The 22,746-nt window shown below is 41.8% G+C and overlaps 4 protein-coding genes across 5 annotated transcripts; all 4 read left to right on the plus strand.

The window, feature by feature from the left end:
* Positions 1 to 5,178: 5,178 nt before the first annotated feature.
* Positions 5,179 to 5,955, plus strand: LOC115688954 (early nodulin-75-like). Its single transcript, XM_030614918.2, has one exon. It carries the CDS (start codon positions 5,179 to 5,181, stop codon positions 5,953 to 5,955), a length of 777 nt encoding a protein of 258 aa, XP_030470778.2.
* Positions 5,956 to 7,621: 1,666 nt separating this feature from the next.
* On the plus strand, positions 7,622 to 13,267 carry LOC115688955 (uncharacterized). Of its 2 annotated transcripts, XM_056302751.1 has the most exons (9): positions 7,629 to 7,905; positions 9,383 to 9,463; positions 10,434 to 10,483; positions 11,628 to 11,705; positions 11,905 to 11,962; positions 12,042 to 12,091; positions 12,275 to 12,383; positions 12,463 to 12,524; positions 13,024 to 13,267. In XM_056302751.1, exons 1-9 carry the CDS (start codon positions 7,822 to 7,824, stop codon positions 13,064 to 13,066), a joined length of 615 nt encoding a protein of 204 aa, XP_056158726.1. In that variant the 5' UTR covers positions 7,629 to 7,821; the 3' UTR covers positions 13,067 to 13,267. The 2 variants fall into 2 exon arrangements, with proteins under 2 accessions (XP_056158729.1, XP_056158726.1); XM_056302754.1 differs by lacking the exon at positions 11,628 to 11,705 and having other exon boundaries at positions 7,622 to 7,905.
* Positions 13,268 to 13,664: 397 nt separating this feature from the next.
* LOC115689615 (probable calcium-binding protein CML25) lies at positions 13,665 to 14,246 on the plus strand. Its single transcript, XM_030615719.2, has one exon. The coding sequence runs from the start codon at positions 13,665 to 13,667 to the stop codon at positions 14,244 to 14,246; it is 582 nt and encodes a 193-aa protein (XP_030471579.2).
* A 4,192-nt stretch (positions 14,247 to 18,438) lies between these two features.
* LOC115688971 (early nodule-specific protein 2-like) lies at positions 18,439 to 19,647 on the plus strand. The gene has a single exon (XM_030614939.1). The coding sequence runs from the start codon at positions 18,439 to 18,441 to the stop codon at positions 19,645 to 19,647; it is 1,209 nt and encodes a 402-aa protein (XP_030470799.1).
* The last annotated feature ends 3,099 nt before the right edge of the window (positions 19,648 to 22,746 follow it).

Below are 22,746 nucleotides of genomic sequence, written 5' to 3' on the forward strand. Positions count from 1 at the left end.
CTGCCAGCCCTTCCCGAGGGTTGTGGCAGCAGCCACCAGTGAAAGAGAGGACTTGTTCCTTTTGTTTTACTTGGTTTTTTGATGTAAAAAAGTCTATTTTAATTTATTTAATCTAATTTAAGTAAAATTTGAAAAAGAAAATAATAAAAAAAAATATCGTGTAGGAGAGAGAAGGTAATAAAATACCATGTCAATATTTTCCGTTTGTCAAGTTGGACGGAATTAACAGAATGATTTGATTGCATCGATTTAGCGAGTTTTAAAATTTGATTACACTTTTTTAAAATTTTATGACTTAATTGCACTTTAGTGATAAATTTTACAATTTCTTATCTCGTAAAATTTCCTTAGTCTAGTGGCAGGGGCAGGATAAAGAAGTTTGACATAATCACGTAAACCTTAAGAAAGAACGGAAGGACGAGGGATGAGACGTCAAGAACCCATGGTCGAGTCTACTACGTCTTCCGAAGCATAATCGAGACTGAAATCCTGGCGAAACAGAGGCATCAAACGATCGACACAGGCCACAACGGATGTCGGCGCTGTTCGAGTCAAGAGAGGATTTTGTCGTGACTAATCCCCGAAACGTCAACCTTTGCGACAGTTCACACTTGCTTTTGCGACCAAATTCGTAATGGACGATATCAAATCGTGTAGCCTTCCGATCTGGTCTACCCTGTCTTTCTGTCTCGCTCGCTCGCTCTCTCGGTTCTTTATTCATTGCGGTGGACGATCCGCTGAAGTCGCTGTCGTGGGTGACATGCGCGGTGACATCATGTTATGCCACTGTTCGTAATTAAGTAATCGCAGGTTGTTCTGGGGAGAAGCGAAAGGAAGATGCCGTGTACACGGAGAACAAAAGGTGTCGGAGATTTGTGAGGTTGTTTAGTGAGATTTAGTGTGAATGCCATGCACAAGATATTAAATCGGAATAAGCTTTTTAAATACTTGTTAGTGGTCGCACAAAATTTTTCACTTGATATTAGAATAAGAAATTTAGAGTTCAATCCTTCATGCACATACGTACTTGCCGCTATATATCAATTTGCACACTTCAATTTTAATATGGAGCAATCGACTTCAAGTTGGGTCAGTTCTTAATTGCAAGCTTTAATGTTAGTATCGGTGATGGGTTTCACCAAGTGCTCACAAAAGATTGGAACTGAGAATCAAACCGGTTGGTTTTGCGACTGTCGGCTAATCCATAAGTATTAGGGAATGAGCGGTTCCAGAGTCGATCTAGGTTTCACCTAAAACCAACCTGTTGGAACTGGTTCTTAAATTTTTAGAACTTGAAACTTACCATGCATACTCTAGAATTTAGAACCTACTCTGTTATAGATTCTAGGGACTAGATTTTAGGATCTACCATGTTCTACTTGTATTCTTAATTGAACAATTACAGTGAATTATCCCTTCTAATGACTACTATTTGATGTTACAATCCACTAACCACAATTTATATTTAGACACAAAAAATATAAAACATTAAAAAAGTAAAAATCTCAGTCATGGATATGCCGGGAATGAAAGTTTAGACTAGTAGTTTCAGATTACACATTGATCATCGGACGCCATGGAATACTATAGGATTGCACGAAGATATAGAACAAGAAAAACACAAAATCTTGTTCTAGGTTCTAGGAACTTAACCATAAGAACCAGTTCCCCAATTTTTTGAATCTAGAATTTGCGTTTTGCATATCCTGGAAACCAGAACCGCACTGGTTCCTACCGGTTCGGTTCTCTGGTTCTCGGTTCTATTTTGGAACCATGCTCACCCTTAACAAGTCTAAAATAGATAGTTTATTCGTGGTAGTTGGGGGGGGGGATGTTAAAGTATTTATCTATTAAATCGGTGCTCACCTCCTAAATATTATATCAAAGTCTAGCTTATGCGTGAGAGGGAGTGTTACACTACTTATATATTAGATTGCACATTCGTACAACAACTTAAACTTTGATGGTGTCCCCACAAAAATTTTACGGTGTCTCCGAACACATATGTAATGACTCGGGGAGCCATGCGCGCCTCCTTATTCAAGTCAATGGGAAAACCCTACATGCATGGATGGTGATTACATAAATCGAAAAAGCTTGAATTGTTAGAGTAAATTAAATATTAAATCACGCCTTCATATAACGGCTTAAACTTTTAAAACAATTAGCAATGATCCCACAAAATCTCACATGATATCAAAGCCAGGGGGTCCCGAGCTTAAATCTTTATGGGCCCTATTTGCCTCCTTAATTAAATATATCTGCGCTTTGTACTAGGCAAAAAGTCTAGACTAAGTAAGAGAGGGAGTGTTAGAGTAAATTAAATATTAAATCACGCTTTCATCTAATAACTTAAACTTTTAGAACAATTGACAGTGGTCGCACGAAATCTCATACGAAAATCCTATGAATCTAATAAAAATCCACATTTCCATCCCATATCGTGAGCTCGTACTGTTGTAGCAAACGCGGAAAAGCAAACACAGAACACGAGGATTTACGTGGTTCGATCACAACGTGATCTACGTCCACGGGCGAGGCAAGACAAAATTCCACTATAATCAAAGAGAGTACAGTTTTCAGAAGTCGAAACAACGACAAAAGCTCACGGCTTACAAAACTCTCTGAAAATAAAATTCTCTCTCTCTATAATGAGAAAACCTAGCCGCGGTATAAATAGTGCTCCCAAAAAAATTTCCTCGGGGGCTACGCCCCCAAACCCCCCGAAACATTGGTTCGTTGCTCCAGCTCGGGCGGACCACCATAGAGATTTGTTCACTTGCTACGAGTTGGGCCTATCGGCCCAACTCTCCGCATCGCGAACTAAATCTCAATTTTCGGGTCGCACAAAAATATGTCGGGTCGGGTGTTAGACCGGACCGAAAACATAAAATTCAAGACATATTTAACACGTACTAAAAATGTTTCAATGTTCTTCCCCCCTAGTTTCGTGCAAAACTTTGCTCGCCGAGAAAAAAAAAAGATAAGGAAAAGAATAGGCAAGATAATGACTCGAGGTCCCTGTTCTCATCCTCTCTAATGCCTTGACGTTTTAGGTAAGTATCAAATCAGAAGGGTCACCATCCGAAATGGGAAACCGAGAAAAGACGCCGCAAAATCTCTCTCTATCTCTGTCAACCAAGACCCAACTTGATCAAAATCTCAAAGGCTCACATGCTTTCCCTTCATCGTGCGGCAATTTGAACAGTGAATGAGCGATGTCACGAAGGCTCATTGGGTTGCATGTGATGTGCTTCGTTATTCTAGCAAATCATGTTTGCCATGATTAGGCTGCATCCTCGTATCTTGTGTCTGAAGTTTCCCATACCATCGTTCTCTTCACATATGGAACTTAGGTATATTAAAATGAGAAGCAAGTCCCGTTAGGCATATAGGTTCTACGAAGATAATTTATTCACCGACAAAATATAGAATACTAACCACACATCAAGGGCTCTGTAACACAATTTTTTTCAGAGTATCCTATATAATTAAGTATAGTGAGAAACCTGTGTTTTCATGAAAGTATTTGACTAAATCGCATTCAAACTAAACAAATTCGTGATAAAATGAGAGTGTACTAATTCCCCACGAAAGATCAAGAAAAAAATTAGGAGGTGAAGCACAAAGGGAGGGATAAAAAAGCTCATGTAGATTTGTGATATTAATACATGCATCCATGCTTCCATGCATCACTCTTTTGGTCTATGATTTGAGTTTTCAACTATTGTGATCATTATGATCTGATCAATGTGGGTAAATCATCTTGATAAATACCTCCACTATTGTGTCATGATGCTAGTATTTAGGTCATTAATGTGAGATATATTAAAGGTAATCTACAAAATCAATATATTGAATGATGTAGAAAATTGTAATTATTGGGCGTCCAGATAAATGGATCACATTAAACGCCTATAGAGAATGGGCCATGTCTTCCTCCATCTTTGATTGGACGAATCTTTCTCCAACCAATTTTCTGATTTTAAAATATGGGTTATATTTTTACTTAAGTTTGCATGTAGACAATGTCCATAATTCGTAATTCACCGATTAAAGGCATAATTGGAGGAAGCTTCCTCCAATCATGAATGGAGGAAGCTTATAGCACCTATCACGATCCCTATTTATCATTTTTTTAAGTATATATCAAAACGAACTTTGAGTTATGATCATAAATGATACTTATTTTTTTAATTATGAATTCACTTACGGCCCATAATTTACTTGCCTTTTAGCAATATACATAATAAAATTACATAATATAAGGAAGACAGAGGAAAATATGGCCCTTGTGTTAATTAGATAAAATTCAGCTTTAGAAACATCATGGATTTGAACGGCCGTGTTTGGATAGTCCAGTACACTAAAAGACATAGTCCCAGAATGTCATTGTTACTCTTGCTCTAATCTAGTCCCATGCATTAGCTAGGCAATTATTACTATTACTATTATTATTTTTGGTCTAATCCCATGAACTTAACCGGTTCTCATAGGACTTGCGGGATGTCTCCAAATAACTGGCCCCGGACTATAAAGAAGAAATACCGTTGCCCTTATTTCTATTGGTGAATTACCAAACTTATCATCGGCACGCCCGTTTGTCAGTCATTAATCTAGTATTATACTGTTTTGAGACATGGTTTTATGCCCATTCCCCTCGTAAACAAGTCTTCGGTGCCATATTAACTACCGCCCCTCCTATGTAAATTCAATCTGTGGCTGCATTGTAGAAGCTTTTCAAGACAAATCGCACATTGAAATGACTACTTCTTTTCCAAGAAAGAGAATCAATACTAAAGATTGAGAGATCAAGAACTCTCAATGTCCAAAGATGGAGCACACCTAATTGCCATCTGGCGGTGCAAATCAATCCAGTGAGAGCAGTTAATTAGGTGATTAGGGCCTAATTGTCAAACTTTTCTACCCTAAAGTAAGTCCCAATGTCTAAGGGTGGACCACCACCCTATCGCATTTTCGAGCGACCAGTAAAATACAAACCTAGGCGATGCGGTGTTTCATAGCAAAGGCAAAAGCAAAATCCTAGGGATCGAGTGACATGCTTGCTGACGACGACATAAGTCCTAGAAACCACTATAAATCGAGACACTCTCTCGCTTCTAACTCCTACACCATCAGCTCATACATCCTCTTCTCTAAGATAAAATGAAGCAAACGATGTCTTCCAAGCACTTGCTAGTGTTGCTACTAGGAGTGGCACTCTTCGCCACGACTGTCTTCTGTGACGGCCACCACCCTAAGCCCCCGAAAGAGCACAAACCACCCCACAAGCACCACCCTGTCGGGGGTCGCCGCCTCCTAGAGAGCGTTGAAGTCGAGGTTGCACAAAAGCCATTCCCCAAACCCAGGCCCCCTCACCACCCTCCCGAGCACATCCTCATCGAGGAGGCTGAAAAGGAGGACTCCCACAAAAAGCCGTTCCCTGGCAAGAAGCCACCCCACCACCCGGGCCACATGCTCGCCGAGGAAGTGGAAGCCGAGGAGATGAAAAAGCCATTCCCCAAGAACAAGCCCCCGAAGAAAGGCGAGAAACCGCCACCACATGAAGGACACATTCTTGTAGAGGAGGTGGAAGAAGACTCGAAGAAGCCATTCCCGGAGGACCAACCGCCGAAGAAGGGCGAGGAACCAAAGAAGGGGGAGGGAGAGAAGCCACCACCGGAGCACAAGCCACCCCACGAGGGCCACATTCTCGTAGAGGAGGTGGAAGAGGACTCGAAGAAGCCATTCCCCGGGGACAAGCCACCGAAGAAAGGTGAGGAGCCGAAGAAGGGGAAGGGAGGCAAGCCACCGCACGAGGGGCACATTCTCGTAGAGGAGGTGGAAGAGGATGCGAAGAAGCCGTTCCCCGGGGACAAGCCACCGACGAAAGGGGAGGAGCCGAAGAAGGGGAAGGGAGAGAAGCCACCGCACAAGCCTCCCACCGAGAGCTGAGTGCGCCATAGATGATGTGTATGTGCTCGTTATGTATTAGGAATAAGAGCTGTACTGATTACACCTACACCATCAGTGCGATGTCTCGAGTCATACTGTGTGGATAGTCTTGTATCGCTGCACTATCGTTCTATATAGCTTGTCTTTTGGCTATGTTCTTTCTTGGAGTCGGCTCTTTCGCTTTGTTTCCAGTTGTAAGCTTGGTGCATTGAGTAGTAGACCTTGGACGATGTAGATTATCACATGTCGTCATACGCTTTTCCAATGTTACCATTGACTCTCGGCTGACAAAAAGCATCTCGATATATTTACTCGAAATACCTCGTTGTTACGATGCCGGAAATAATTCTCCTATCCTCTTCATAGGCAGCATTGATCGTAGGATTACAATTTATCACGCAAAAAGAAGATTCGCCATTTGGAGAGGTTGATACATCGGCACAATGTATTTTTATACTCCATTACTAAAGAGGATTTTATCGGACCACGTCCAAAAATATACACTTTAGAAATATAGGAAACCAATAATCATTCTCAAAATGAAGGAGGACATAAGAAAAGAAAGTGCTAGACGTGATTGGTATGTTGACACACATTGATGCATTTTGCGTATAAATACGGTGGTGATTTGTAAAATGAATTCCGACCCTTTTTTATACTTCATGTGAAGTGTACATTTAAGTCTTAGAACTAGTAGTCGCCGAACTACACAGTAATCCTCCCGTTAGGCGGACGGAAAAATCCAACCCCGCTCTTCTGATCATTTTTTCGTCGACGTGCTGTTGTTTACTGATGGAGGTTGTTAAAGTACAAAACGAGGTCTGTTAACACAAAATGATGTCATTTCCTGTTAATTCAAAATTGAAAACAAAAAATGAAGGGGAAATTTAATAAAGAAAGGAGTGGCGGGGAGGGATCGGGCAGGCAGAGAGGTACAAGAAGGGGGAGCCCTTGTTAGGCCATCGGGGAGGGCCGCCGCCCTTACTAGACGGTGGCTGCAACAGCCCCAGCCGTGATCGAGGGAGGGTTGCCCTGGCCTAAACATGGCGGTTGTGAGGGCTAGGCAACCTTTGCCTAGTGGTGGCGGGGGCGCCATGGCCACCGAGCGCTTGGTCGTGGTGAGGGTGACGACCCTGGTTGGTGGCCCAACAGGGGTCTCAAACCATCATCAACAACAGAGAGGCCTGGCGTTCCAATCCTCGCCTTTCGATCACCCTATTTGTGTATTGCCCATTTTCTTTTTTGAATGTTCAGTTTTTTTCTAATAAGGTGCTTTTTTTTTTGGGTCTGCCTCTTACAAAGTATGGAAAACGAACCTCGCATCTATGATACTAGCATCCTCACCGCTCTTATCATTTTACCAGCATGCCCGCATGCCTATTGGCAAATATGGTGCTTATGTGGTGCCACATCGGTACCCTTAGTTCCGTTTTTTTTTGTCTGTCCTATTTTTAACGATTCTCATTCTCTGACTTTTAAAGAGCGCGAGAGTCGAACCCCGCATCTGTGATATTAGAGTTCCCTGCCTTTAATCCATTTACCAGCAGGCCCACATGCCTATTAGCATCGGTCCTCTTCGTTCGAAAAAATGAAATGAAAACTAATAAAAAAAGTCACATGGATTTTCCGTGCAAGAAAAATCAAACGCAAAAGCCGCTAAAAGCCCAGGAGGCCCAAGCCAGCGCGGCGGATCGGTGGTGCGAACGACGACCCACGAACGAACGCTAGAAAACCAGAGCACGTCCCCCCTCCGACCGAGCCTCAGTTCTCGCCGGAGCAAATTCTGCGAGCTATCGCTAAATTCGAAGACGAGGAACACCCTGAAGAGAGCGAAAGAGAGAGAGATTAGGGTGGAGACGAGGGAAAATGGCGTGCATGCACGATCACAGCTGCGAAGACCACGACTGTTCCTCCAATTGGTCCCTCTACAAGCACGTGGACCTCTCCAAGGTCCGATCGTTTTTCCTTTTGCTTGTTTGATTCAAATTCGTAACTGGGTCTTTTTACTTTGTTGTTCTGTTTGATTGGCTTTGGTGTGGGCGTGTCGTGCTCGTAGCAATTTGCCCCGACGATCGAAGTTGCAGTTTCTTAGCCTCCGGCGAGCATTCGTCTTTCGAGTGCCAGATTGGCCTGCATAATCTTATGTTTTGTCTATGAGCTTTTTGTTGAGGTTACGGTTAAATGTTGGCAGATTATGCAATCTTGTGAATTGGGTCGTTTTTGCGTTTTTGGTCTGGCAACATGGTATGATAGATTGGTGTTTTACCTATGCTCACTGCGGATGTCCGTCCTTAATTGCTGTCGGAACCTCCCTTAGCTGATGGGCTTGTCTCTGCTGTGTGGCTTCTGGCACATCATAGTGCCAAATCATGTCGTCTCTGACAAGTATTTTCTTTGTTTTGTGGGGAGTTGCTTTAAAGGTTAGCTCCTTTTGGGCTGGTCGTATCATCTTCTTAAGAGACTGGAAAGAATCAGTAGACGTCGATGATATTATGTCTCAGTGGAGCTAAAGAATTTTTTTGAGCCTGTTATCAGGAAATGTGATACACATGACAATACATTATCCGAATATGGCTCATTTTTTCACTCAAAAAAGCCGGTGCCTCTTGTACTTCTTGGTAATGATATCCAAATTTTTTCCTTTTGGGATGCTTTCAAAAATCATGAGGGGACATTTTGTTTTATGATTAGGTTAGTGTGGGAAGGAGAAATGTGTGCCTCAAACTTATGGCTTAGTGCGTGTAGGAAGGTTGGCCTTTACCAAATGGACCGAGCAAGACTTGTCTCATCAGAGTTGGAGATTGCTTCTCAATCATGTTTCCGCTGATGCCTCATGCTGCACCGAATTTAGAAAATTTCACCATGCATTGCTATAAGAATCATATTTTAGTGTTCTTTTATGAGATGTTTGATCTCTAGGTTGAAAAAATGGAACTACTACTTGTTCTTAAATCTTGTTCGGGAGTATGAGTCGCAAGCCTTGGGGTGGTTTACTGCACAAAGAGGGATTAACGCCAGGAGAATAAATTTGATGTGATCATTTGATTATAAAGAGAGTCTAAGAATGAATATCTTGTATTTTTGCAAGCTGCCTAGTGAACTGAAGTTGAGTAGTTTAAGAGGGAGAGAGATGAATGGATGTCAATTTTCTGCACCAAACGATGCAGTCTCTGAACGTCGTAAATCTTGGTGGAATTGTTGTTTGCTAATTGGAGATGTGGGTTTCGACGCCCACGCCCTGCAAGAGGTGGGGCGCAAGTCTGAGTGTGTATCGTGAGTGAGAGATAGAGTAGGACCGACCAAAAATAAATAAATAAATAAATAAATAAATTGGAAACTATTAAAAGCTTGTTGGAAATGTCATGGGAATAAGAGGGAAGTCTCCATGTTGAGGTCTTCTGCTCTTAATGATTGTCGATTGTCTTAGGTATCGGCACTTAATGAAGCTGTTCCAGGAAGTGTGAAGTCAGTGTTTAAAGCTTGGGAGCATCGCTTGAATTCTTCTGAGGTAAATTGTTGTTCTACCACTGTGTTTTCTCAGTTATTTATGCACACTTCTAGATATGGTTTTATTAGTTTTGTACTTGGACAATGTTTGGAATGGGTTTTGGTATCGTGCACCGTGTAACCAGACAATATTTAATCATACAAATTTACTGTCTTAATGTCTGTATTTTGCAACTTAGCAGATACTCCTCATGCACCCAGTGTCTTAACTCCAAGAGCTTCATAAAAATTTTAGAAACAGATATCAGCAAGCTTAAGATGCCCATTCTATGTCAATTTATGATCCCTGGTGTCAATAGGAGGATTATGCTATGTTATGTTAAAATAAATGTCAACTCTGTTAGACATTACTTGTGCCTGGTTTTGTTGGACAAGGTAAGGTACTTTAAGCAATGGATTCATGCTGTTGCTTCTGTGGGATTGCTGGTTAGTCTTTCTGATAAATCAGGATAATGGTTAAAGATATATCTGGCAACATTAAAAAATGTAAGGTATTATGGTTTAGTTGGTTATCATGGAATTGTTTTGAGCATGAGACATCATAGCTAAATCGGCTTCAAAATCAATTTCCTGTCTGCTCTCTAGGCATTTTTCATTCATCAAAGTTCTGACATTCGAACCTCCCTCCCGTTTCATCTTTGATCAGTTTAAGCGCTGTACCTGTACTTGTAATTAGGTTGACTTGCTTGATCATTACATTGTGTAATGATCTTCCAGGTTCTTGGTTGGCACTTCTGTGTCCTTGTTCAACTGCAGTTGGTGCTATCTCAAAATAGCTGCTGATTAATGAGTCATGCCTGTATGTCTGTGGTATATGTGTCAGGGTTATTTGTTTAGAGTTATCAGGTCTTATCCTTCAAACAATCTCCTCTTCCAGCCACTTCTCTATGATGTGATATTCACGTTTTATGATAACTGTTTAGTTTTTATCATTATTTTATCATTTTTTTTTTGTGTGGATATTGTAACAGGGCTACTTGGAAAGCAATGATGGTGATCCTGAGTTACTTGTTTTCATTCCGTAAGTTCATGTGGGCCCAAATCTGTAGTCTGTGTTTCATGTTGAATTGTGTATTAGCAGTCTGCTTTGAGTTGCTGATTGGGTTATGCTTTCTATGTAATGTCTTTGCTCATCAACTCTGTGGGATGATAAATTGAATATGCAAATAGTCCATACTCTTTTTTTCATGGGGCCTTCCAGATGTTTTATCAAACCTCTTATGTAGAAAGTATGAGGATTAGTTAATCTGTTAGAATCTCCATTTGCTTTGGTATCATACTGCATAACCATTGTCTTATCTCCAATATCTTTTTGAATTGTTTATCTTGGATATCTGTTCCTTGCTTCCTTATGCTTTGGTTTGCATTTGCTTTATGTTGCTTTGTGTTTTTCATTTACGTACCTGGGTATGAAGATTGCTTCATTCTGTTGGCACAAGGCCTGTGGGTAGAAATTACCTGTGCTTGTTGAAGTAAGTCATTATCAATCTACATGGATCCTTTCTGCAATATCCCTTGTATTCTTGCTTTAAGATCTATGGTGTCATTACTACTAGTATCTGTTGCAGAGCTGGCCATTTCCTTTTCTTTTTTACCTTGTAATGTAGATTGTCAGGGCTAGGTAGATCCTTGCCCAAATCAGATTAGTAACAATGAATTTATTTAGATATACAGAGGCAAATAACTCATTCCTGATGCATCAATTTTTATAAAATTTTGTCACTGTTTGCAAGTGCCGGGTACATCTTAAAGACTTGCAATGCTTACTCAAAATTGCGGCTAACCTCCCTGTTATTCCTTTTTGCATTTTCTTGGATGTCTTCAACAACTCTATCGACGGAAATTCAAAATTTGAAGAAAATACATAATGAACTTGCCTTTTTTTTTTACTTCTTTTTCCTTTTTTCATTTTATTGGATGTCTTCAACTTTTTCTGGCTTAAATAGTTACTTTCACAACTCTATCTTTATAAAAATTATAATTTAGAAGAAAATTTATAAAGAACTGGCTGTTTTTCTCTCTGTACTGGTGATATAGACTCTCTCTCTCTCCCTCTCTCTCTCTCTGTTCATGAGTGTGCATGTGTTCTTTTGCTTGGTACGAATGTGCTTTTCTTCTTGGTTAAAGGGTTCATGCTTATGTCTTTCTGAATCGGTTGTAAATAGATTTACTTCGGATGTGAAGATCAAGAGTATTTCAATTGTCGGTGGTGCTGATGGAACAAGTCCGTCAAAGATGAGGGCGTAAGTTTGATTCCACAATTACGTGTTTGGCAAGAGTCAATTTCTGTCAGCGCTAGAATTTTAACGTCAAGTGGCTGTTTCCACTTTGTTGTACTAGTATTTTCCACTTTCAGTTCAGCGATATTTGTTTCTTATGGTTTTCTTTCATATGTTTATATTCTTGTCGATTTCTAGGCTAAGCAAATTTGGTCTCAATCAGGTTTATCAATAGAGAGGGCATTGACTTTTCAGATGCCCAGAGTATGCAAGCTGTCCAGGTACTTTTCATAGCTAATCTATAGGGTCATTGGTTGTGCTTACGGCTATCATAAAATAATCTTATGGTTTTATTTGAAGGAATGGGATTTGGCTGAAAACATGCAAGGAATGTTGGAATATCAGACTCGGTAATTGTTTTATGTTTGTTTCTACTTTGCACATCACCAACTTCCATGAAACATTAATGTAAATAAACAAATAACAAAAAAATAGAAAGTTTTGTTGGGAGATGCCCATTTTAAGAAGGACTCACATAAGAAAGACAATGAAAATACATTAGTATTTCTTACACATTTTGTTCTCGTGTTTAGGTACTCAAAATTTCAAAGCGTGGGCAACATTACATTGCATTTTCCTGACAATTTTGGGGGTGACACTAGCCAGATATATTACATTGGCTTTAAAGGTGAAGCTACTCAGGTAATATAGTCGGCAGATTGGTTTCATGAATTGCCTTGGTGTTCTTCACTGACATATGTGCTGGATTGTGATTGACCAGTTGAAGAGGGACGTTGTTGCTACTATTGTTTATGAATTGATGCCGAATCCTTCTGACCATAAGTAAGTCTTCATCTTCCTAGCTCATCTGCACAAAATTTTTCTGCAGCTACTTGGTTTGAATGAGATCTTGATGAATGAAGGAAATTTTATTCTCTACTTAACTTGGAGTGAGGCCATAACTGCGAGTATCTTCACTGCTGAAAGTACCTGTTAGTTATTGTGCTTCTGGAAAACATGAACATTGTGTTGAACATCTCTGATGGCACGGAGCGTTAATTGTTCAAAACTAGGAGGTGGTTTTATAAGTTAATCAAAGTTTTGGGAATTTGTTTGGTAGCCTTCCCTCAAAAAACCATAATGCATGTGCCATGATGTACCAATTCTTGGGCTGCTTGCATTACAAAGACCGTATTCGACTCCTTACCAAAAAAAAAAAGACCGTATTCGACTGATGTGCTCCTAGCTGATTATGTTTGACATTATCGTAGCCTGGCAAAGGCACACATACATCATGTTTCTTTCACTATTTTCACCATTGAGCGGGCCTCACTGTGTGCAGGACGAAGGCTGAAACTGGCGGCGGTTCTTCACATGTGGAATGAAATACAGAGACAAGGACTAACTGCATTTGAATTTCTATGACGACGGTTGGATCACATGTAAAATTATCATGATGATCTCAGTCCCTCCTGAATTGACATAGATTATATGTAAATATCTTCTCTTCTCCTTTTGTAAGCATTTTTCCCCCTCCGGATGGTTTTGAATATGAATGCCTCTCGCTTTTCTTGGATGCTTTACAAGGATTCCGGACTCTTATATCTAGGGGTGTCAATGGGTTGGGTCGGGTCGGGCTTTCATGATACCCGACCCGACCCGAAATATATAGAGTCTCGCTTGACTCGACCTGACCCGACCCAAGACCCTATTTAGCATATACCCCAAGAATAGGGTCGGGTCGGGTCGGGTCGGGTTTAGGGCTTGTTCTCTGCAGCTTGTTCTGTGCCTCCTCCTCCTCCTCTGTTTCTCTCTCTTTGCATTTACTTATCAAAAACCGCAAGATCTCCCCCCCCAAAATCACAACGAACACAGTTCAATTCCACCCCATCGGGATTCCGTTTTCTCATCCTCCCCAAAGAAACCGATCGTCACGAACCGCGTTGCTTGCCCTTCTCGATAACTTGCATTCCGTTTCCGATCATGGGTCTCCAATCCCTCTTCCGTCGGAAGAAACCCACCTTGGCGACGGCAGGGGGGTCCGCATTGGCCACCTCGCTGGGGTCGCGATCCTCGTCAATGGGGTCCCGATCCCAGATCGAGGAGCTGGAGCAGGTGTTCAGGAAGTTCGACGCCAACAGGGACGGCAAGATCTCAGCGTCGGAGCTGGGGTCCATCATGGGCTCCCTCGGCCACCCGGAGACGGAGGAGGAGCTGGCCAAGATGATATGCAAGGTGGACTCCGACGGGGACGGGTTCATCGACTTCGAGGAGTTCGTGGAGCTGAACACCAAGGGGGTAGACCCGGACGAGGCGATGGAGAACCTGAGGGACGCGTTCTCGGTGTACGACATCGACGGGGACGGGTCCATCACCGCGACGGCCGCTGCTCTGGCGGAAAGGATAGACAGGGAGATGGAGCTCGCCAGGGAGGTGGGTCTCGGCGCAGAGAGAGAAGAGAGCGAAGGGGAGAGAGGGGGAGGGGCTACGGTTATATTTGGTACCAGGTCAAAAAAGCCCGGCCCGGCCCGGCCCAACCCTATCCTAACAAATACCCACATCTAAAACCCATACCCATAGAAAATAAGACTTGACCCCAAAATACCCTAAAAATTCGGATCGGGCCGGGTCGGGTCAGGCCGGGCCGGGTCGGCTCGGGTTTTTTTGACAGCCCTACTTATATCCTTGAAAGGGGAAGAAGAAAATTGACTTGTCATTTTTATGCAAGTTGCCTCCTGAAGTATTCCGAATAGAACAGAAGAAGCGCATGCCGCATTTCTTATCCGTGAGCTTTGTGCATCGGTGATACTCCCAAACATAGCCCTGGTATCAGCGCACTAGTGGACCACAGATGCTGTTGCAACTTGCCGGTGTGCGTGTCCGTGCATGCACATGCGAGTTTCATTGGTGATCGATTATGCTCTGGTATGGCATCGTGGCCTAGGGGAAAATTTGTGATCCTTGGATCCGAAGACATGCATGTAGACTTGTCCCGTGTTGGTGACGATAGAAAGGCAGTCCCTCAATGTCTATACCGCCAACTCGTCCCGTCTTGCTGATAATTGACAGGGCCATCGCTAAATAACCGTACCACCTCGCACCGGGGCGTCAACTGTCTACTTAGTTCATCTTACATGGGGCGTGCTCGCTATTTGGTACAAAGTCTTTGACTAATGATTCTAGGTTTAGCAAGTTATTTGTCTGCAGCAAAAACATCCATTGATTCTATGACATGCATAGCAAGGGTTAATTGTCCAAAAAGTCGTAAAATTATTCAATCGTAAACTTTTCAATTTGACCAATTTAGTTGTAATTTTTTGACGATTTATTTATATTGGTCGGAAATTGTTTAAATAGACGTCAGCCAACCTACATAGTACAGGTAGTTGACATGGACGAATTTTGCAATTCTTTTTTAATCTTCTAATTTTTTTCTCCGTTTTTTCCTTTCCTTTTCTTTCCTTTTTCTTTTTTCTCTGTTTGCCTCCACCAATCCGGGGCTGACGGAGGTCATCGGCCACAGGCAAGAGGCAAGATGCCCTCGTTAGCCCTCGCCTCACCCAAATCTAGCGAGAGCCAGCGAGACCTCACTGTGGCTGGCAAGGGCATTGGCAAGGTGATGCAACCCGTATTCAAGACCAGCTTGTTTAGCCAAAAAGATCGGTTCGTATTCAAGATCGACAAACATCAAGAGTCTCATCAATAAGTGAAAAGCCTCATCTTTGACCTTGTCATAAAGATTTTATCATTTCTCATGCATGGAAGCTTGCATCAAGACTCCTTGAGACTATCACAAGCATTGAAAATATTGAACATTTAGTAACTTCTAGTTTTTAGATTTGCATTTAGTCTTTTGCTTTTCTTTTGTTGTATTATAAAAGGCCATCAGGTTTATGTACAAAAATAGACTGAATTTAAATAAGGAAATTGGCTTCGTGCACTTTTCTTGAACCTCAAAGAGTTCAAACCCCTAAAAACCTAGGAGAGTTTTCACTCCGTCTTTGAAGAGTCGGAGAGTCGGAGCTTTTAAAATGTGCATCTTTGAAGAGTTGCAGCTATCAATTTAGAAGAATTGATACCATTTCAACTTCCTTGGAGGCCTAGAAGAGCAGCATTGAAGTTCCTATTCTTTTCCGCATTTTAACCAATCACGACGTCCACTTCCTTCCAATCGACAGCTCCACAGTGCTTATCTAAGAAAACTCAAAACACAAAAGTTGTGGAAACAAGAGTCTTTGTTCTTTTGGCTTTGGAATCAGGTCAATCGATCTGTATCGACAAAGTTACACCCATTTTCCCGAGCTAGCGCAAGACAGAAATTTCTGCTCGATTTTGTGACAGAATTTTCGTGTGTGCAAGTCACTCTCCCGATCCTATTGTTCAAGTAGTTGACCCCCGGCTACATCACGGGGGCCTATGGCTAGCGGTGTGCCACATGGGACATCCGATGTCCACGTTAGCGTTTTTAACCAAAATTGGTTTAAGAGACTATATTAACAAATTGTCAAAGGGTTTATGACATATTAGAAAGTTTAAGATTAAATTGGCCGCTGTATAATAGGTTTACGACTTTTTTTGACAATTATCCTAACACAGAAACAAAAGAATTCGAACGTATGAACAACTTCTACAATAAAACTCATTCATTTTATGTTGAACCACCTTGATTTCCTAATACTAATCTGGTTTCTATGAACTTGTTGAATTCCGTGCTCCTCTCCCACTCTCCTGCAACAATTAATCATTTTAACTTAACGGCCTTATTAACGAGCAGCTTCGGAGCACTCTTTAGCCATACTCCATATGAAATTACTTTCATTTAGAATGCACTGGTTATACACAGCACGAGAGAGATGGTTCATCGAAAATGACAAACATGCCTTACTTGGGAAACAAGTGCACTAACGACATTTAGTAACAAAAACTAAATCTAGACACTTTCAGTGCAAGCTCAGAAAGAACAAGCGAGATTGATATCCTAATAGGAAAGAAAGAACTCCACAGGCTCTTAAAGGGAAGGCAATCGAGAAAGAGAGCGGATCCGGGATTCTCTGTGGGTCCTCCGCGATAGTTATCCATAACCAAAAGGTTAAGGAAAAGAAAGGAAAAAGAGAAGATGGTGAAACATTCACTAAGCACTAATGAGTGTGCGAGTGCGTCCCTTTCGATCACCGGCTGCTGATCTACACAAAAGGCGCACTAACTTGAATTTTTAAAAACAAAGCTCCGGCTAAGACATCTCTTGATAGAGATCCACATGTGGAAGTAACTGTACAGCTCGTTAAATCTCTTTTCTACACACAAAAACCGCGGATCACATGACACAAAAACCATTGGGGCAAACCCCAGTGGCAGCCCTTTTACTTGGAAAGGGGGAGGTGAGAAGTTCGATTCTCCACCTTCTCAAGGGAGCTAGAGGTGAAAATGTTTAGTTTTAGATGTGGGTTTCGACTTTCACGTTTTTCAAAGATATAAGGCAAAAGTCTGAGAGTCATTTGAGAGTTAGAATAGGACAGACAAAAAAAAAAACATGACACATAAAAAAATCATCTAAAAAGAATGAACCAATTGTGTGATGGTCAATTCAATTCTAAGATTTTCAATTTGGTCAATTTAGTTCTAAATCTTTTAACGGTTTGCTAATATAATCCTTTAGGCCAATTTTGACAGAAAATCTCTAACATAGTGGTTCGGTCAATATCAGTTGGACTTACGTGACATGGCAAGCATCGATATGGACGATTTTTGCAATTTTTCAAAATTTTCAAAAATTTTTTCTTTTTTTTTCTTTTTTTCTTTTTTTCCTATCTCCCTTCGACGGCCGCCATCCATAGGCAAGGGTTGCAAAGCCCTCGCCTGGCCTAGATTCAGCGAGGGCATTGCGGCCGTTGCCTTTGGCCAGCGAAGGTCTCCGGTCCTTACCATGGCCCCAACGGGGGGAAATAGAAAAAAGAAAGAAAAAAAGAAAAAGGAAAGAAAAGAAAAAAAATTCAAAAATTCAAAAAATTTTAAAAAATCATTCACGTCAGTGTTGGCCACGCTATGTAGGACAGCCGGTATCCACATCATCAATTGCAGGCCAATAATACTTATTTAGGGGAGAAAAGAAAATAAACAAGAAAATTATGCCGGCAATTAGCCTACTTATAGTAATTGAAATTCTAAGATGAAAAGATAACAATGCACATTTGACTCTTGAACTGAACTGTTTTTTCGAATATTTCGCTTAGAATTTGTAGATTGGACAATCAAATCTGTTTCAGATGATGGTGTGAGGTGTGATGCTCTTACTCTCCTAGTATTTCATTCCTTTGGCCTCTTGAATGGGAAAGAGAGGGTAGCTGAGACGATCCGAAAAATTCGTTCGATAGATTATTATCAAGATAGAAATTACACAAGGTTCGCACCATGTCGACATGGGCTCTCGTGCAAGATATAGTGCCGACTTGTTATAGTCATTCTATATCTCATAATCTCCCACATGAAAGATGAGGCATAGAATGTAAGAGTAAAGAATTCCTAGTTAGCTTAATGAAGTATTAATTTCAATCCGGTGGTACACGGCAAAGGGGAATCCAAGTTGCAGGCGTCGGATTAGGATGATATAATCTTAGTATATGATGTGATAAAGTTGGTCCCTATAAAAATATTTAGGGCAGTAACCTTATAGCGTTTCATTGTATCACGCCATTGGGAGCTTTATGACCTTATAAATAGACCTTGTATTCACTCCTAATCTTCACTCCAAAACCAAGACATGTCTCGCCTCACGTACTTCCTAGTCCTCCTTGGAGTGGTGGCTTTCGTCGCCACCACCATCACGGGTGCCCGTCTCGCCTCCTTCAGGGGTGATGAGCGAAAGCCACCAGAGGAGGAAGGACCATCGCATCACGACCACGACCACGACCACGACCACGACCACGACCACGACCACGGTCACGATCATGACCATCCTCCTCATCGTCATGTCCTAGAGGATGATCATCGTGAGCGTCCTGGCGAACACAGGGGCGATGAGCGAAAGCCTCCGGAGGAGAAAGGACCATCGCATCATGACGGCGACCACGGCCACCCTCCTCATCGTCATGCCTTAGAGGATGGCCATTGTGGTTGTCCTGGCCCCTGTGATTGTCCTGGCCATCCTCCTCATCGTCATCTCTTAGAGGATGATCATCGTGAACGTCCTGGCGAACACAAGGGTGATGAGCGAAAGCCTCTGGAGGAGAAAGGACTGTCACATCACGACCACAACCACGAGCACGACGGCGACCACGGCCACCCTCCTCATCGTCATGCCTTAGAGGACAGCCACTGTGGTTGTCCTGGCCATCCTCCTCATCGTCATCTCCTAGAGGATGATCATCGTGAACATCCTGGCGAACACAAGGGCGATGAGCAAAAGCCTCCGGAAGAGAAAGGACCATCACATCACGACCATGACCACGACGGCGACCACGACCACCCTCCTCATCGTCATGCCTTAGAGGACGGCCATTGTGGTTGTCCTGGCCATCCTCCTCATCGTCATCTCCTAAAGGATGATCATCGTGAACATCCTGGCGAACACAGGGGCAATGAGCGAGAGCCTCCGGAGGAGAAAGGACCATCGCATCACGATCATGACCATGACCACGACCACGATGGCGACCATGATCACCCTCCTCATCGTCATGCCCTAGAGGACGTCCATTGTGATTGTCCTGGAGGACACAAGGGCAATGAGAGAAAACCTCCGGAAGATATGGGACCATCACATCGCGACCAAGACCACGGTGGCGACCGCGACCACCCTCCTCATCGTCATGCCCTAGAGGACGGTCGCAATAAGGCTCTTGGCATACACGGTGGTGACGAACTGAAGCCTCCGCATGAAAAAGAACCACCACACCACAAGGGAAAGCCGCCACACATGGTGGAGAAGCTTATTGCTGGTCGACCTCGCAAAGGCCGTCCTCCTCTCAATTAAGGCCCCCGAGCACAATTTCGTGTGCGCCGCAAAATGCAACGGCGAGGAAAATGATCAAAAGAGAGACTACAAACGAAGGTTCCGAATGAATGAAGTAGCATCTAGTGTGGTAAACTAAGAAAACGATATGTATTACAATGAATAAAAGGAGCTACATAGGCATGTACGTTATCTGTTCATGTAGATAACCAAAAGCTCCGGTGCTTGTCATGAAGTGTTACAGCAGTGTACCAATGGCTTGTGTGCTTTGCTAATTTGGTAGTGTACTTTCAGCAAATGTGAATTTGACTTCTCGTATTTGTGTAAGTAGGGTCAATATTCAAAATCACCGAGAACATAGAAGAAATAGAATATATGATTACATACGAATGCTTAATCGTCGTAATTGGTAGTACACCACGTCACCAAAGGACGAATCTACACATTAGATCTTTGGCGGCCAATGCAATGCCTTGATTTTAGATTATTAAGGGATTTTCACCTCAAAATAATTTATTATGTCAGAAAAAAACATATACTTGGTACTTAAATCTGTGCACACGCGAAATTGGATGCATAAATTTTAAATATAAAAGCACTTGATATTGAAATACGGTTTCCATAAATCATGCAAAAGTAAAAAACTAAAGACTAAAAGGGTTACATTTTTTTCGCTACCACGGGTACACCTCTGAGTTCCCTAACCAGCCCAAGCGGCGCAGCTTCTCGGACCGCGAGCTCAGCAGAGCAAGATTTTTCTCTAAAGGGAATGAGGCCGCCGAAAGATCTGCCGGTCCGGCAATTGGCAACAACGAGCCGGTCGAGTTCAGTCGATTCATTCTAGAATTGCAGAGCATGAGCTGATTTAGTCCAATACTGTGAAAGATAATGTGAGTGAAGTACCGACAAAGAACGGAGTGAAGTGCGCCTTCTTAAATTGAGTAACGTGGGCCGAATTCACCGGCTCATTCAAGGCAAGGATCTCCACTTACGGCCACGTCGGGGCGACGGAGGCCGTCTACCTGGCATCAATTCTGGAAACTTAACAGCCGAGGTGCTTGAGCTCACGGGCAACGCGAGCAAAGATCTGAAGGTGAAGAGGATAACCCGAGTCATCTGCAGCTGGCCACCTCCACGCGAGTTTTCGGTCGGACGGCTCGGGTGACCTATACCTTATCTGACTTCAGCATCGTACACAAACTCAATCTAATGGCTGATAACGTGCAAGAATGGCCTAGTGATGGTCAAAGTCATGTTGATAATGGAATGGACTTTTGGCATGAACTTTTCATCGGAGGTGCGACTACACAAGAATTGCCAGAAGAGACGGGGGAACAAAGGAGAACGCAGAACAAAGGAAAAAAGTTTAATGGGCTGTGCTTTGGCGGACTGAGAAAGAAGGGAAGTGGAAGAGAAAAACAGAGACAAATAAAAGGAAGGGACACCAAATGGGGCCCCCATTTGACCACGCTAAAGCTTGAAAAAATAAGGATAATATGGTCACAACACTCTACCAGAAAGTGTGTGAGCCAAATAAGAAGCGGACAAAGCGTCACCCAAACTAAAAACTAAAAATGAGAACCCAAAAGAGCAGTGAAAATTGTGAAGTTCATGCATTAGGTAGAGGTAACATTTACTTATTGTTAGTTTACGCATTTGACCTCGTGAGAATATTTTCTAAATTGGGCCCCCATTTGATCATATGCTAAAGCTTTTACGTCCAAAAAAAGATCATATGCTGAAGCTTGAAAAAATAGGGGTAATATGGTCACAACACTCTAGAAGGAAGTGTTTGAGCCAAATAAAGAGCAGAAAAAGCGTCACCCAAACCAAAAACTTAAAGTGAGAACCCAAAAGGGCAGTGAAAATTGTGAGGTTCATGCATTAATTAGGTAAATGTAACATTCACTTATTGTTAGTTTTCGCATTTGCCCTCGTGAGAATATTTTCTAAATAGGGCGTTGAGAAAATTTTGAGAAGAAACAGATAAGAAATTCCCTACATGAACATTCTCAATCCATTATAAGCATATTATGTGACTGATGATTCATATATTGAATAGAATGCCAGAAAATATTAGATCGATATCATGTGTACTATGAAATTGTATAAATAGGGAAAAACTTATGATTGATACGGTCATCACTTCACTTGAAGAGTGAATTGGTTGGCATAATTCTTGCTTTTGCTTTTGCTATTTTATTTTAATTGTTCGTTTTGCTTTTAGAGTGCTAAATCAAACTTTTATTTATTATGGAACACATCAAGTTCGGAAAGAATATATGCCTATCAGCATTTATGACAACATATTTTTTTAAAACTAGGATTTTAGGTTCTTTGAGGTCGGCTGCAAGACTAACTAAATACAAACTTTTGCATTTTCACTTTTAAACCTTCTAACTAGTAAAATCCATTTCTAACTATATTTAAAAAATATATATACATATTATCAAATGGGATTCTTGGACTAGAAATCCAAGTCATCCCAATCAATCCCACATACCCAAGGGTTTTCTTTAGTGTTTTCAATCGATTCGAATCATTCTTGTTCATCATTTATACTTCAATGTGCTCTCTCTCTCTAAGTGAAAACCGTTCAATTCTGACGTCATATATGGGGGGAGGCTCGTCGCCTCTTTTGGCATTGGTAACCATCGTCGATTCAATGAATGTGGCGACTGTGATGCTCATCTCTCTCTCTCTCAAAAAGCCATTCATTCCCAAGTGACTAGATCTGTCCGTTGAAGTTTGTGGGCGTAGGATCGAAAGCAGTGGCTATGGGGGAGAAAAATAAAAGGCAGAAAAAAGAGGTAAAGTAAAGACTGAAGGAGGAGAATATCAAACCTAGAAAACCATGGCGAAATGATAACAAAGATTAAAAATCGCGAAAAAGAAGGAAGAGAAAAAAAGAAGAGAAGACAAAGACGAGAGAAATTCGAAAATAGCCTACTCCACAACATTGACGAATATATTCCAATTCAAGAATACATAATGTAATATTAAGATACATTATTTCATAACTTTCTTTAATAATTTATTCATGTTGATTCATTCTTTCCAATTTGATAAAAGATCGTCAATCCAGAGATTTATGTTACAAATAATGGAATCAAACATTGT

The sequence above is a fragment of the Syzygium oleosum genome, unplaced genomic scaffold (assembly GCF_021117445.2).
Source record: "Syzygium oleosum isolate NSW1041296 unplaced genomic scaffold, Sole_v2.1 Sole_v2.01, whole genome shotgun sequence".
In the NCBI taxonomy this organism is placed as follows: Eukaryota; Viridiplantae; Streptophyta; class Magnoliopsida; order Myrtales; family Myrtaceae; genus Syzygium; species Syzygium oleosum.

Bases quoted from the DNA above. Each gene is read 5' to 3' on its own strand.
- LOC115688954 (XM_030614918.2), top strand. From the start codon at position 5,179: ATGTCTTCCAAGCACTTGCTAGTGTTGCTACTAGGAGTGGCACTCTTC.
- LOC115688955 (XM_056302751.1), top strand. From the start codon at position 7,822: ATGGCGTGCATGCACGATCACAGCTGCGAAGACCACGACTGTTCCTCC. The intron at 9,464-10,433 runs GTAAATTGTTGT...ATATTGTAACAG, and splicing joins ATCGCTTGAATTCTTCTGAG to GGCTACTTGGAAAGCAATGA. The intron at 12,092-12,274 runs GTAATTGTTTTA...TCTCGTGTTTAG, and splicing joins ATGTTGGAATATCAGACTCG to GTACTCAAAATTTCAAAGCG.
- LOC115689615 (XM_030615719.2), top strand. From the start codon at position 13,665: ATGGGTCTCCAATCCCTCTTCCGTCGGAAGAAACCCACCTTGGCGACG.
- LOC115688971 (XM_030614939.1), top strand. From the start codon at position 18,439: ATGTCTCGCCTCACGTACTTCCTAGTCCTCCTTGGAGTGGTGGCTTTC.